The sequence below is a fragment of the Artemia franciscana genome, chromosome 7 (assembly GCF_032884065.1).
Source record: "Artemia franciscana chromosome 7, ASM3288406v1, whole genome shotgun sequence".
Classification (NCBI taxonomy): Eukaryota; Metazoa; Arthropoda; class Branchiopoda; order Anostraca; family Artemiidae; genus Artemia; species Artemia franciscana.
Genome location: NC_088869.1, coordinates 12,602,520 through 12,618,804, shown reverse-complemented (window position 1 = coordinate 12,618,804; position 16,285 = coordinate 12,602,520). Strand labels below are relative to the sequence as shown.

At 32.6% G+C, this 16,285-nt stretch overlaps 1 protein-coding gene across 1 annotated transcript; it reads left to right on the top strand.

Moving 5' to 3' along the window:
- The first annotated feature begins 380 nt into the window (after positions 1-380).
- On the top strand, positions 381-4,941 carry LOC136029606 (uncharacterized). The gene is made up of 2 exons (XM_065708110.1): positions 381-636; positions 3,424-4,941. The coding sequence occupies exon 2, from the start codon at positions 3,433-3,435 to the stop codon at positions 4,939-4,941; it is 1,509 nt and encodes a 502-aa protein (XP_065564182.1). The 5' UTR covers positions 381-636; positions 3,424-3,432.
- The last annotated feature ends 11,344 nt before the right edge of the window (positions 4,942-16,285 follow it).

Below are 16,285 nucleotides of genomic sequence, written 5' to 3'. Positions count from 1 at the left end.
AATGATAGGGATAATGATTGTGTTTTGTATTTTGATGTAGATAAAGTCATCAATGCCTACCATACCTTTAAAAATCAAAAATGTGGACTAGATAAATCGTTGGAAGAAAAAGTAGAAGTTTTTGTCCTACCACCTGAACAGCTAAAAGAAACAAAGCTTTGGCGATATGTCTTTCATAATGACAAAAGAAAAGCTTAGACAAAAGCAATTTTGTTCCACCACCTGAAGAATAAAAAAAACAAAGGTGGTCGTCAATGCCTTCCATACCTTGGGAAATCAAAAACCTGGACTAGATAAATCGTAGGAAGAAAAACAATTTTTTTAAACAAAAGGTTCAGCAATGGTCTTTAATAATGACAAAAGACAAGCCGAGGCAAACGTTAAAGGTCCCACGAAAAAAAATTAATTTTACAAAGGCATCACTTTTTATTTAAGGTCCATTTGGAAATCATGACATCAAGAAAAGGCTCAAATTGTCTGCATGTAGAAGACAAGCAGCAGTGAGAATCAATATATAGAAGCCTGCCAAGTGCTGGCACCTACTGTGCAGATTCAATTTGTATGAAGCACTTGAATTTGGTTCTTGCGTCTTAGTTGAACATTTATCACTACTGTACCAAAGGATTTTTGTTACAGGTATTGTCCCCAATTTATCCAGTACTGGTTTAGTTAGTCCTATTTTGAAAAAATTAAAGTCAGCTGACTATTATTCCTCCTTTAGGCCAATTAATGTTTCTCCTTTTTTATGTAAAGTATTTGAGCTATTGGTTATTGATGAAATCTCTAGTAAATATTACTCGCAAGAGAATCAATTCGGTTTTAAGAAAGGTTTAGGTCGTGAACATGCTCATCATCTCATTGCAAATTAGTTACTTCATAGCACTGAAAATGATGAAGTACTGTTTTTTGCTGGGCTGGACGTGTTTAGATTTTTTGACTCCAGCATACATGCACAGATACTGCTGATAGCGTATAAACGTGGTACAGATCCTTTGACAGTTATGGCTCTGCGCTAATGCTAGAGTAAAGGTAGCTGTTTTACCTGATGTTGTAGATCTTACCCTGCTAATACCCATTAAAAAAGGTATTAGACAAGGAGCTCTGGCCTCCTCGCCCCTGTTCAATAACAATATAATCGATCCCCAGCAAAAAGCCCTCACGACATGTATTTTCAAAGGAATAGACGTTTCATTAGTAAATTATACAGATGACATATTGAATGTAAGTAGAACACAAGCACGGATTGAAGAAAACTTTCGTATATTGTTAGATGAATATAATCGTATTGGTCTCAATTTCAATCATAGTAAGAGTGAGATTCTAGTTTTTAATCGCCATTACCAAGATCCCGTTGCTGCATCTCTTAGTGTGCACGTCATACAAGACCAAGAACCTCTAACGTACCTTGAAGTCCCAATTGGAATAAAATCTCCAATCGAAACGGGCCTTGCTTAAAGATTTTCTTGCGAATAAAACTAAGAAGGCATATGACCTGTTGGTAGCGCTAAAGTTCAAGTTTAACAGTCGCATCCTTGCTATTTCATATAATGCTTTTGTAGCTCCCCATTTGCTTGCGGTTGCCCCATTTTGGTCTCTTTTCTCGCTGACAGATGTCAGCGACATAAAGAAGTGTTTTTAAAAATATGCACATTATATGCTTAGATTGCCTCTATGAACCGGTGATACAACTCTGTCAACACGTTACGGAGTAGCTAGTCCAGTGCGTACAGTAGAAAAGCAAAATTAGCGTTATACAACACGCCTGGGCAGTAATAGCACTTTGCTAAGTGTTTTCCGATAGTTTTTTTTTTCATGTTATAAGTGCTGAGTTTGATTTCGTTTTTAGATGTTTGTTTCTTTTGTTTTTTCTCGTGTTACTCCATCAATTTTTTTTGGAATATGACGGGAAATAAACATATACATATACATATATGTATATATATATATATATATATATATATATATATATATATATATATATATATATATATATATATATATATATATATATATATATATTTATATATACATATATATATATATATTTATATATATATATATATATTTATATACATATATATATATATATATTTATATATATATATACATATATATATATATATATATATATATATATATATATATATATATATATATATATATATATATATATATATATATATATATATATATATATATATATATATATCCTCCCTTTTGGGGAGGCTAGTTGTGACCCAAATATTTTTGATTACTTATAAAGAGCACTAGGACTTTAAATATCCGTTCAAATGTGTATTTTCTCGATGTTCTAGGACTATTGGTTCCTATTATTGGCGATTACCCCTGGAAAAAGAAAAATAAACAATAAACACGCATAAGTGATCTTGCCTCTGGAGAAAAATGTACATTTTTATATAATAAATATACATAATATACATTTGTAACAAGGGCAATATTTTTGCAAATGATAAAATATAAATAACCAGCAGGGTGCTAATTTGTCCCGTTAGATTTTTATCTTTAAGCAACTAATCAAACTTCATGGATATTGTATATTCATGAGCACTTTCTTCCTTTTATATACATTGCTATGCAATTATTATTCTAATTATTGCATTAATATTCTCAACAGAGTGCTGGAAAAGTCACCAATGTGTGCCTTAAAAGTTCGATTTCGGTATATATTTTCATATTTTTTAATAAAACTGAACCAAAAGGAAAATTATTCACGGAAATAGCGCCCATTATAATTAAGAAATGAAAGCTGGAAGTGCTCTTACTCTGTTTTATTCTCTTGGCTGTTGCTGATGTTTTAACAAAACACAGTTTTAAAGATAAACTTATATTCAGGGAAGCACAGACAACACTCTGGCCCTTAGAGGGTTTAACAAGGGTTAAGTTCCGTGCTTGTTTTTAAGCTTTGACTAGTATTAAAATTTAAATTTTTTTTCTTATTTGTGTGTCATGACAGAAATAAAACATACTTTTTGCTATGTACATGGTTGTCTGTGGGCAAGGATCAATTCAATTCAATTTATTAATATAATACGCATAACAAATAAAATACACTGGGTCACCACGGAGAGACAGAGCTCGTGATTATGGTGATCCATATTATTTCAGCATAAATATATCAAGTGGTTGATGCTATATAGTAGGCAGCCTCACCATAACGCTTATAATATTAGCTTCGGTAGATTCATATATTCTGTAAATCTTGCTAGTAAAAAAGAAAATTGATTGTACATGACTAAAACAATTCTTTCATCATAACTTAATAGCAGAATTTAAAGCAACCTATCTGAAGTAAATTCTTAAGCATTTGCAATGGGTTTCAAAGCTTGTATATTGGAAACTTGTTCATTACTATTTTATCTAAGAGGTGAATTTCTTTCATATTCCCCACATCTTTTTATTTAGGGTAACCACATGATGTATGAAGATCTTGATGATGTTGAAGCGATTTGTGGAAAAGATTTAGATCCATTTAATGCCTTCTTAACGTATGGAAGCTGTCATATGAAATATCTTCTGAAGTTTAAAGAGGACTGTTTGAATTGCAAAGCTTCAAAGAATGTAACTCCCAAACTTCAAGATTTATCATTAAATGTAATGGCTAACTCTAACTTGGAATCTTTTTTTGGTGTTCCACTTTCATTATGTAATAAATTAATGCTACTATGCCTTGAAAGGGAACCTCTACAAGTTACAAATATCATAAGAAACTGGCCTGTTAGTCGCATCTCTCTGAATGATGTTTTGTCTGATCATGTTTGCGAGTATTTTGGATTGAAAAAACGAATGAGTTATGCGATGTGCATATTTAAATCATTTATACAACTTATTTTAAAAAAAGAGCCCTTTTCAGTGAAAGCAATTGACCTGAGAGGTGTACTTTTTGAGGGGGGTTATGATTGTATTCATAATCAACATGCTGATCTGGGATATGGTTCTATGATTCTTAAACTCCTGTCGACGGTTAGAGCTGTAAAATGTGACATCGACAGAGAAATTATTTTAGACTTTAGATTCAGCGCTTGGTGTGACACCAGTTGTGTTGTTGGTATCTTTAAAAATAACCCGAGAGTCAATAATGAAAGTAGGTGTAAACTCCAGATCCATTTTGGCCATTTGGGATTTGTTTCAGACACTCCTCCTTGGCCTGGGATAATCAACTTATTAACGTATGCTACACCTAGGCTTGAAAGTCTTGAACTGATTAATTATCTTGAAGGATTGATCCCTGTTAAGGATTTTACTACAGTGATGCAGAAAACATTGGAACTGCCCAATTACCAGAACCTCTTTGCTCTTAGCTTTTGTTATAATTATCCCGAAATTTCTTTGAGTTCATTTTCCGAGAGTCTAGGAAATCTTCCGCAATTGCGGTCGTTAAATTTGTCTTTTAATAATATTACGTGCTTAAAATCTGTACTATATAAACTAAAGAATCCCCTATTAAGCTTACGTCTTTCTGGGTGTGAATTGGATTCTAAAGATCTGATTTACTTAATGAATTCAGTTCATTCTAAATCTATTTTAGAGCTTGACATAAGTGGTAACTCTTTCAGTGATGAAGTTGATTTAGGAACCTTTTTATCCGCTTTTCATTCACAGCTAGTTGTTCTTGATGCTACTGGGTTACATTTACATCATCAGGCAGTAGAAGTAAATCTTAGTACAATATTACAAACATTTGTTGCTTTGCGCTATATATCCCTTCACCATTATCCCTTTAGTCTTCAAGAGCTAATCTCTGTTATTAAAGTACTTTGTGGCTCCACAAATATGAAAACCCTAAATTTGGATTATAACGATGTATTCTGCTTTGGCAGTGAAACTGTTAGTAATGTTGAAAGTATTATGAAACAGCATAATGGCCAGTTCTACATTACTAAACAACTTACAAAAGGAATATGGTGTGTGTTTTCCAATTGAATGAACACATCGGTATTTGTTGTTAAAGACAATTTCTCATAGCCACATTGGCCTGCCATAATACAAAGAAGAAACGATCAAAAAGGGTGTTTTTTAAGAGAGGTGGCTATCCTTTCCGAAATACTTATTTTGTGTGTTTTCAGTATTTTAATTTGGTCTTAAAAAACGATTATTGATCGTTTCTTCTTTATGCTACTTGTTGTTACCTCATATATACTATTATATTAATATTATAATATTATATTATATGAACATTATGTTAATATTATATAATATTATAATATTAATTCACCAGGTGCTAGATGTAAATAATTTGGAAAGATTTTGCTTTTGGAGAGAGAGAGGTAAAAATCAATTTGTAACTGAAGGTTTGGTCAAGTTAAAAAGTCTTCTTTTATTAAGCATAATATGCGTTTTAAGCCTAAAGTTTTATTTAATTTCATTTAGAACTTTAGTGATGGGCTCCTAAATATTACTAACCCACTCATGATAAAGTGGATATTTTAGTATATTGCTGAAATGACAATATCTCTCTGATAATTTCCAAATTTTAGGTTCCTTATTAAGTTTTGGCATGCTTTTTTTTCTGCAGTTCAGTAATTTCAGTTTTTGAATTTAAGACAAAAACTTTTCCCTTGCTAGAAAGCTGAAATTTTGAAATTTTGAAATTTGCTTTAAATTGTTCTTCAGATTTAAAAAAAAATGGTGTAAACGTGTAAAAATAGGAAAATATACCCTTTTTTTAGTAAGTTCAGGTTATTCTTAAAATAATCGGAAACGTATCCAATAAAATCCAAAGCGTAAGTTTGATGTCCCTTTAGGCTTATCAGTATAGGCTTAGTCCCGTAGGCTTATAAGAGCAAAACACATTACAAAGGGAATATGCTTTCACATCATTTTTTCTTCTCTAAAGGATCACAAGTAATATTATTTGTCTATTTTATCTTTCTTTTTATAAGATTTAACGAAAAAGCGTTCATGACGTTAAAGGAAACTATTCTAACAGGTTAAATCAAAGATTAAGAATACCTTGAAAATACGCCATTATAATGTAATGCCAAAATTAACCATACATACCTAAATAGTTTCTACAAAATTAATTTAGTATGCTCTGTGAAAGTGAAAAAAGAAATATAGCAACAAGGTACTTGTTTTATACAATTTAAAAAAAAATCAAAATCTTTGAAATGATTTCTATAGTATCGATGCATAACTTTATAAATATTTGTTGTCAGTAAATAGCTATGACATTTTAAGTTCTTGTGGCCATCTGAAGATGGTACCCATCCTCTCTCCTTCCCTCTACATTTGTTTGATTTAAATCAGATTTCATGAAAAATATATGTTTTAAAATATTTTATTTCACACGTGGCCTGCAGAACTGCAGAAAGGAAAACATTAAAAGGCGAAAGTCTGTTTTGAAATGTTAACAAATAATTGGTTTCTAAGAATTTTTAACTACTACTGTTTCTTTATGTCTTCTATCAGGTTCAGTATGCAGGAAGTGAACTTGTTTTCCAAGCTTCTATCTTTTTTAGTTTGAGATAAATTATGCCGTGAACTCTCACTATAATGGATATATACTAAAAATTACACCTGTAAATTGGATTTAGCCCTAAATGCCAAATTACACGACACGTGATGTTTTTTAGTCCGCTTAGGCGAGTTGACTTATAAGTTATTAAAAAGTGTCGATATAGAAGACTATTAATTGTTAACACCTATGTTTACTGAAAAATTGTTAATTTGAAAGCAGTTCCTACCATAGTGTATTGTATGTGTTGCATAATTTTGCCTTGTCTTAATTATTTCGAGGAAATTTCTTTTAGTATTATTTAGTGTTTAGTCTGTCCGTTTTTGTATTTTTGTGTATGCAGAATTTGTCACTTTGCGTCTAGTGGTTGCGCAGTTAATTTTCGATATGTATGCAGCTGTCTGTGTAATTATCAAAACGAAGCTGAATAGATACGTGTTAACCTTGAATTGTGGCATAAATGCTGATAAAACTTCCTCCTTTCTAGTTGGTTTGGAAAAGCCGTGACTTAAGGCCTTTTTTCGCGTCAACCAAAGAGACTGTTTGAGCTCAACCACTCGGTGTGGTTGAGCTCAACCGCTGTTTTTGCGTGAAACAGTGACAAACCAGGTTGTCATGAAAAGTGATTTTGCGTGAAACAATTGTCTGGTTGAACTCTAATTTAACCAGAACTGTCATTGTTTTTAACCGTAGGGTTCTACCATTCATAATTGTTGGTTGACCTTTTCAGGCGTAGATTTCGAAAAGAAGAATTCGTAGGCTATAAATAAGTCTATATAAAATAAGAATTATAAGCTGACAAATAGAATTCTAGCCTCGCAAAAGTAAGGTTTAATTTTGTTTTTTTTTCGTATTAGGGCTATTTGGATAAATGTTGGGTTATATCCTGCAATTTGATTAACATAGGCCTTAAGACAGGAAGTCAAGAGTTTGAATATGCTTTTGAAAACTTATGTAGATACTTGGAAATCTTTGTTTCATCCTTTTGATGCCCTAGGCTTGACCTTAGCTTGGTAATTTGGCTTCAGAGATAAAACCTTGATGAAGCAAGACCCTAGTGGTTATAAAGCATTGTTAATCCAATTACTATTCTTACTAGATGCTTCAAGATGTGTTGCATCTTTGTCAGAACTTTTTACATTTCAGCCTTACCCTATAGGGCCATGGATAAATTTTCAGGTCAAACTCTAGTTTGGCTACTGTTTGCTATCTTAGAAATGGGTTAAGTCAGGAAAATAGAACTTCCAATAATGAATCCAAAGCAAAAAATACGTAAAATTCTAGTTTAGCTAATTTTCATTATCTTGGAAAGGGAATAGGTTACAAGAATGAAACTCAGTAATTAATCCAGGGTCAAAAACACTCTGGGAAGGTGCTGCCAGGCTTCTATGTCAACCCTTTTCTGATTTCTAAGTCTTAGATAATTGCTTACTCAAAAGGTCTATACTTATACTATTGAAATTTTGACAAAACAAGATTTACCTTAATTTTTAATTATCAGTTTCTTTTACTCTGGCTTTAGCTCTTAAAATGCAATTCCTTTTATTTAAGTAGCATTTTAAGCCATATCAATATTTTTTTTTCAAAATTTAGGAAATGTCTTTGCATATCTTTAAAACCTTATAAAGTGGATTGAGGAAAGCTGTGAAACAGTTTCTTTGTACTCCATCTAAGCAGACCTTCCCAGAACATACTTTAGCCTTTAGACCCATCCCTGAAAGTTTTTTTTTCATTCTCACCCCCTGGTGCTCTTTTACACATTGTATAAATTGTGAAGAAATGCCTGCCCCCTTGCTAAGAGTCTTAGAAGTATCTTATATCAAAATACACCTGATACAGTTTAATTTTTTAGAGATGACACAGAATAGCATTAAAGCTGAGTATTTGCTTTGCAAGAAATGTGTCCCTTCTGTTGTAAAGCATTTTGGATAGACACTAATCTAACCATGGATGTATTGCTGTTGCAAATGGTTTTGCTTAAAATGGTTTGGAAAACAAATAGCAAATGTAAATTTGCTTTTTTATCATTATTTAAGACTAGAATATCACAAAGCTATGCAATCACATTGCTTGTTGTATCTTAAGTAAATACAATCCCTGATGGAGTTTTGTTGATACCTGTCTTAAAATTAATTTGTCTAAATAAAATATATTGTTTATGGGACAGTAGAGAAAATGGCAACAACCATGAATTGAGTTTTTTTCAATATTTCTTTTTTCAAATAATAGTTCTCTGGTCACATTTGTGTTCCTTGCTAAGTTGTTGGCACTCTGGTTTGGGAATCCTTTGTCCAAGGGGTACAGGTTTAATTCCTGGCATTGCTAGTTTATTTGGTTTTACCAGCTAAGTATTCACCATGCTAGTTTGCATCTTAAGTAAAGCAATCCCTGCTGGAGCTTTGTTGACACCTGCCTTACAATAACTTGTCTAAGTAAAATACAATGTGTATTGAAGATTAGTGAAAATGGCTGCAAATCCATCTTGTTTTTTTTCAATATTTTTTTTTTTTAATAGTTGTTTTACTCTGGTCGTAATAATGTTCTTGGCTAAGTGGAAAGCACTCTTAGTAAGAAATCATTTGTCCATGGGGTACAGGTTTGATTCCGAGTATTGTCTGTTTATTTTATTTAAATGGGGGTCAGTGATGTTACACAGATCTAAACCAGCTCTAAATAGGCAAATGGAGAAATATGCAAAAGGTAAGCAGGGAGGGTGTACAAAAGCACAAGATTTCTGGCCCCCAGCCCTTAATTGCAATTCTTGGCCAAAGGGTCACAAAGTGGAAATTAGCACTGCCAGTTTAGACCTTGATGTGTCAGTGCTGCCATATTTACTTACTTGCATATTGGTGTTGAGTTTGCCCACATTTTATCTTCATTACTATCTAAAATCATTTAGACATTCAGCAAACTGTCTTAAACCACAATTAGTATTGAATAGTTTTTGGGCCTTACTGACTTTTCCTTTATAGCAAAGGTTTATTGTTGTGTATAATGTAGATATTTTAAAGTAATCAATCATTAAGAAGTCCCTTTTAGTTTTATCAAGTTTTTGAGTAATAAACCTTTTTAATTACCTTAAAATATTTATTCAGGTCCTTTACTATTGGCTGCCCTTTATATTACAATAATGATTGAAATATATTGTGGTAACTAAAAATTTGGATAATCCAACCTATTTTACCATCTTAAGGTTGTTTACAAAGGTGTATGAAATATTTAAGTACTGACTTAGCTACAGAAAACTTCTAGATATAATAAAATGTAAGCAAGATGGCTCTTACTTTGACCATATCTATGGAAGCACTAATGAGAGAGTGGGTCATTTGATGCATTTGTAGGATTGAGTGAGATGAGAAATGAAGTGTAGGTTTGATGAGAGATGGCTGGTGAATGTGATGAGGGATGAATGTTTTGCAAGATTTTAAAATTTTGGACAATTTCTCATGTTGACAGTAGAGTGCAGAAGTAAAATTTTATAATTTTTCTTCTTTGTTTCTGTTATGTTAGACAATGTTGAATATTCTAAAGTGAAGTTTCTTTTTTGTTTGGAATTGTGATGGCCCTAGGGCTTTAGTGCAATACAAATTACTAATGTTTATTCACTTTCTTTAAACAAACACAAGGTCTATGTCTCCTAGCTTTAACAAAGTCAAATGTAATTTTAAGACCAGGGAGTTCAAAGTAGGTCAAATGAACTTGTGGTAAAAATGAGCAATTTATGAAACATCTAGATTAAAAAAAAGTCTTTTAGACAACAAAGAAGACAATTGAATAAAGAAAAGTACCTTATATCATAATTGTTGTGCACCCTTAAGATAGAAATGAACAAAGCTTCAATTAAGATTCTGTTTTGTTTAAACAGACAGAAGGGACAAACCTCCAAGCTTTGACAAATACAATCTCACTTTGTGGCTCCTATCTTTTCAAAGGGGACTTTCTTTGGATTTTTTCTATCCAACTAAAACTGAAAAGGACAGCATGATATACAAGTGACCTTCCAATTACCCTACATAGCAAGAGAAAATCATTAAGTTAGGCTATGCTTTATCTCAATCCCCCTCCCAATGTGCAGAAATATGGCTCAAATTTCATATTTTCAATGCATTTAACCTCCTGTCACCTGTTTTTCTAGTTATTGTTTGTCACATTTGTTTAATTTACAGCTACATGGGATGAAGTTAGAGAGACAGATTGACAAAACAAATGGAAAATAGGAAATTTCAGCAATACATTTTTATATTGGGAGGATTGAGGGGTAAAGTAGAGCAAAGTTGAATATAAAATGTGTTACCAGCTATTATTCTAAAAATTATGAAGCATGAATTTTTTTTTTTATTATGTTTCTTTCTCTTCAGGTCCTTCTCTAGGGCTTTACCAAATCAAACATTCTATGCCCAGAAAAATTAGCAACAAGGTATAGTCTATATACAAAGGCTTATGTTATTTAACTATGAATATGGAATTTAAATGGCAATCAGGAACTGGATACAGGCTAAAGCAAGTAAAAAAGAAAGAAAAAACTTCCCTAGTTAGCTCAGGAGACTTTTAATAGATTACTCTTCAGATAATTGCCTATGATACATAATTTAAATATTTACCCCTGTACAGTAGGGCGTTAAAACAATCTATCACAATGTAAGATACAGTATATTTAGATATGATGCTGATTTACAAATTCCAGGATTCTTTGTTGTGGTTTTCATAATTTTGTTGATAAAGTTTTATATATTCATCGTTTTTTATTTTATGTCATTAACATTAGCCAAACTAAACTTCTCAATAGAACTTGAATGTGGTGGCTATAATGCACAAGTACTGCAAAAATCTTACAACACATTATTTGTTATGGTAACTGTCAGTGAGAAAAAAACTATTTTCCTAGTTTAGCTTAATTTGTTATATTTTTGTGCTTATCAGAAATATTTTGTTAGTTTTAGGCAGCTGTCCCCCCTCAAAAAATTCTTAAACATTTGCTGGTTTATACTTAACTAGTATTCTACTGAAAACAAAAATTAATATATATTTTGTATTGAAGAAATATAAAGTCCTTTGGATTTTTTTTATTAAGATTAAGCAGTTTGCTATTTTCTTTTGTTAGGCTAAGCCTGTAATAGTGCTTTATTGTGAAGAGTCAAAATTTGTAGGGATTGCAAAGGCTAGCCTGAACAATATGTTATTACAAATTATTAGGTTAAACTTCTGTTTGGTAAAATTCTAGTTTAGATAAATTTGTATTATCTTGAAAAAGGTTTAGGTTAGGAAAATGAAACTTTTAGGGATGGGTCTAGAGATGAAACTATATCATGGGAAAGTATTTTGGAGCATCCAACTCTACTCTTGCTCTCTCTTAAAAATGTTTGCCTTAAATTACCTTAAATCACATTGTCTAATGAAATAAGGATTAAATCCTGTAGAATTGCTGGTTAGTGATGATGACAGTCGGAAATCTCAATATTTGGTCCACACCCTTAAAAACGCTTGTGTTATAAAAGTGAAACCCTTGCAAAATAAATCTTCTACTTAAATGACAAGAAAAAAGCGTTTTTAGTGTCATAACTTTGCTCAATTTCAATTTATGAAGTTTCCAAGATTTGGAAACTTTCAGGATATACATTTCCCTATATTTAAATACAAAACACTGATATGGCTTAAAATTCTACTCAAATAAAAAGAATTGCATTTTCAGAGCTAAAACCAGAGAAACAGAAACTGCTTGCTGAAAATTAAGGTAAGATGTTGTTTTACCAAAATTTTAATAGTTACAGACCAGTCCAGTATGCAAAATTCCCAGATTTAAAAACAGAAGAGGGTTATCACATAAGCTTAGCAATAGCTTCTCAGAGTATGTTTTTAGCTATGGATTAATCACTGAAAGTTTCATTCACCTAACATAACCCCAATCAAAGATAGCAAAAAGTAGCTAAACTGGAATTTGAGTGGAAATTTAATCTATAGCCTGGTAGGCTAGTAGAATTCCAAATCAAAACAAAAAGAAGTTAAACTAGAATTTTATCCTCTGTTTAGGGTAGCTCAACAAAGCTAAAGTCTTATCATTTAGGACTTTTTTATAGATAATTTTGCTTTTACAGTATGAATACAACATTTTCCAATATATTACCTGAACAATTTAACCAAAGATTCCACTAATTCAGACCCTTCCTATCTCTTCAAATATACCAGAGAGTATGCTAGATCATTTTTCAATTCTCTCTGACCTCAAACTAATGTGAAATATGTCAAATCCGGAGGAAATTAAGCCAGTGCTAAATCATTTAATTATAATAGAATGACACTCTTAACACTATACGGATGTTTTATGTTTGAAATTTTTTGCCCAAACCGACAAGTAAAAAGATGTGTTTTCGTGAACCAGTTTTGTTTGAGCTCAACCATATGTAATTTTCTTCGTTTTCGCGTTAAACATTCAAGCTGGTTAAACCAAAGCTGTCATTGGTTAAACCAGCTGGTTGACGCGAAAAAAGGCCTTTACACACTCTAGTAAAGATCAAACTGAGTGAAAACCAGAAAATAATTAAGCAGAATGCAGTATTGTCGTCTAAGATATTATCTGTTTTTGTTCTGTTTGTCTCTGACAAAATTATTTGCTGGAAGAATTTTGTACATTTATTCCTGTTTTTCAATAAATTTCTTCGAAGAATCTTCTTTATTCTTCCATCTCTGATATTTGTATTTCGTTCTTTTCACCTTTTATCTAATTCGAGTAGCTATGAAACTTCAGTAATTAGTTTTGAGTTAAATTAGGGTTGAATCTAAATAGATGATTTAAGTGTTTTCAAAGACCACACTGTTTTTCTATGACGCAGTTCAATAACTTACCCCTCTGTTAAAAAACTTACCCCTAGTCATGAACTTGCTGCTTTTGATGCCGACAGAATAGAAATCATCAAACAAGGGGTATGTTGAACTGAAATTGCTTGACTCAGGTTTGTCAAAGCTGCAAAATTCTCTGAAGCCAATTCAATCCAATGTTGATCATCTGAGTGATCAGTTTGACCAAATGAAACTCTCAAATCAGCTGGTCCTATTTGGTTTAAAAGAAGACCCTTATCCAGAAGCTTCTGAAAGCAGATTCCTTGGATTTTGCAGTACTAGATTTCCTGGTATTCCTGTGACCCAGAATGATATAGTTTCTGCTAGAAGGATTGGTAAACAAGGCTCAGGTTCGAAACCTCGCCCTCTTGTTGTGGAATTTTGTAATCCTAGAATGCAGCAGCTCATTCTTAGAGAAAAGAAATGTTTGCAGGGTAGTGGTGTCTTTATTTCTTAGTCACTCACAAAGTCTAGACTTCAGCTACTTAATTATACTAAATCAAAGCTAGGGAAGAGGTCTACATGGTCTAGCGGAGAAGAAATACTCACAAAGCTTTCTGATGGTAAAGTGATTACTGTCAAAGAGGCATCTGAAGTTGATGCTCTCTGTCAGTTAACTACAGCTCATCCAAGTCCATCCAAGCCCCTACCAGGACTGAAATAAACCATTTCTTTTTTTTCCGCTCTGTTTTGTAAATTTATTTATGATCTAATGGTTTTTCTTATGTTTGCATAATGTTCATTAATGTTTGCATTTATGTCGTTTTACATTATTCATTTAAGTGGATTACAAAAACCATTGATACCTGCTTCCTCCTGTTGTTCCTTTATTGTTTTACCTTTTTTTGCCTTTGTCCCTGTACTTGTTTGTTATTATTTTTATTCCCTTTGAACCTAGTAGTTTATTATTGTTCTTTGTTCTTGCAGTTGTTTTCTCCATTGTTGCCTATATGTTTTACCTTTCAATCCACCCTCTCTTACTTCAGCCTGCTTGTATGGATATTGTGTTCATTTGTAATGAACATGGGTGATTTCTCCTTTCTTTTGAATTCTTCTATTCTTGATTCAGTTATGTTCGATCAACCAAGTAGAGCTGGTAAACAAGAGGCACACACTTTTGACCCTCTCCTAGAATCTATGGTTAGTTCTAGCTGCAATTATCACACCACCATTGACTATTGTGATAACATTATGCCCTCACTCTCTTCAAATAGTTGTTTTATTGTATTTTGTTTGAATGTGCGTGGAATAAGAGATAAGTGGGACAGTCTTAAATCGTATTTGTGGTCTAATAATTCTTGCCCTTTTGATGTCATAGGCTTGATAGAAACATGGTTATCTGATAGTGATAATTTTACAGCTTATGATATGGATGGTTATATTGCTATTCATGTCCCTAGAATAGTAAGTCCCTAGAATGGTAAAGTGTTCTGGGGGTATTTCTTGTTTATAAAATCTAATATTGAATTTTGTAGAAGATCTGACCTTGAATCCTTGTTTGCATCAGTGGTGTCTAATAGTAGGACAGTTCATTCTCTTGTCATTGATCTGAAAAGCCAGTTTGCATGTGATACTGTTTGCTTGTTTTATAAGCCCCCTACTTTTCCAACACATCTGTTCTGTGATTTACTTGATCAGCTTTCTGGTGTGGGGACTTTCTCTAAAAAACGAATTTGTGTTTTGGGAGACTTTAATTGCAATATGTTAAATGTTGGATCAAATGATGAATGTGACCATCTTTTTGATGTATTTTCTTCTTCAGGACTACTTCCTTCATTTTTTTTTCCTTCTCGCGTTGACCCTTCAAGAAATTCCGCCACTTTATTAGATAATATTTTCACTTCTCATTCTCCTAATTTGAAGTTCTCTTCTGGTCAGGTTTTCACTGATCTTTCTGATCACTTTCCTATTTATCTATCACTATCTGTGCCTAAAACAGAGATTACTGTGGAAGAGAAAGGCAAGTATTCTTTTAGAACTTACAGATAAAGAATTTCTAATTTAATACATGGTCTTCAGAGTAATGATTGGTCTAGTGTTCTTGAAGCTAATGATGCTGATTGTTCAACTAGATTATTTTTGTGTCGTATGGGAACTCTGTTGGATAAGCATTTTTCCTCTTAGAAATAAGCCAAGGAATTTTAAACCCAAATGCCCATGGATGTCTAGAGGTCTGATCAATGCAACCCATATGAAGGCATCTTTGTTCAAGGCCGCATGTAAAAGTAAGACGCAGGGTGATCTTTTGAAGTATAAACATTACAAAAATGTGCTCACTTCTTCAGTTCGTTTAGCAAAAAAGCTGTATTTTTCGCGTCGAATTAATGAGTGTAAGTGGAATTTGCACAAGGTTTGGAGAGTAATTAATGAAGCTCTCTCTCGCAAGAAGCTCAAACATTCTTCACCATATCTTTATAGAAATGCTGATGGATTTGTTGTGGACAAAAAATCCTTAGCGAGTGCCTTCAATTCGTATTTCACCACACTTCCTTCAGTTCTAATTCCAACCCCGAGTGGAGTTAGTTGTTTTCCCTTGACAGAGAAGTCTTTTTTCCTTTCCCCATGTAGTACTACTGAGATTTCTAGTATTGTCTCTCAACTTCCTAGCAGTTGTTCAGTTGATAGTTTTGGTTTGAGTAATAATGTCCTTAAAAAAATCAGTCAGTTTGTTTCTCATCCGATTTCACACATAACTAACCTCTCTCTTTCTTCTGGTATTTTCCCTCATTCATTTAAAGTTGCTACTTTTCTACCTTTGCACAAAAAATGTGATTCGTCTCTAGTTTCAAACTACTGACCTATTTCTCTTCCTCCCGTCATCTCAAATGTTGTTGAAAAAGTAGTGTATCGTCGACTCTCTTCATTTGTATTTAGTACTAATTCGACTGCTGGAAATTCTCATCACTAACCTTTATTCAATGAAAAATTAATTAGTTATTGTTTGAATAGACTCATTCATGAGGACTAATTAATTAG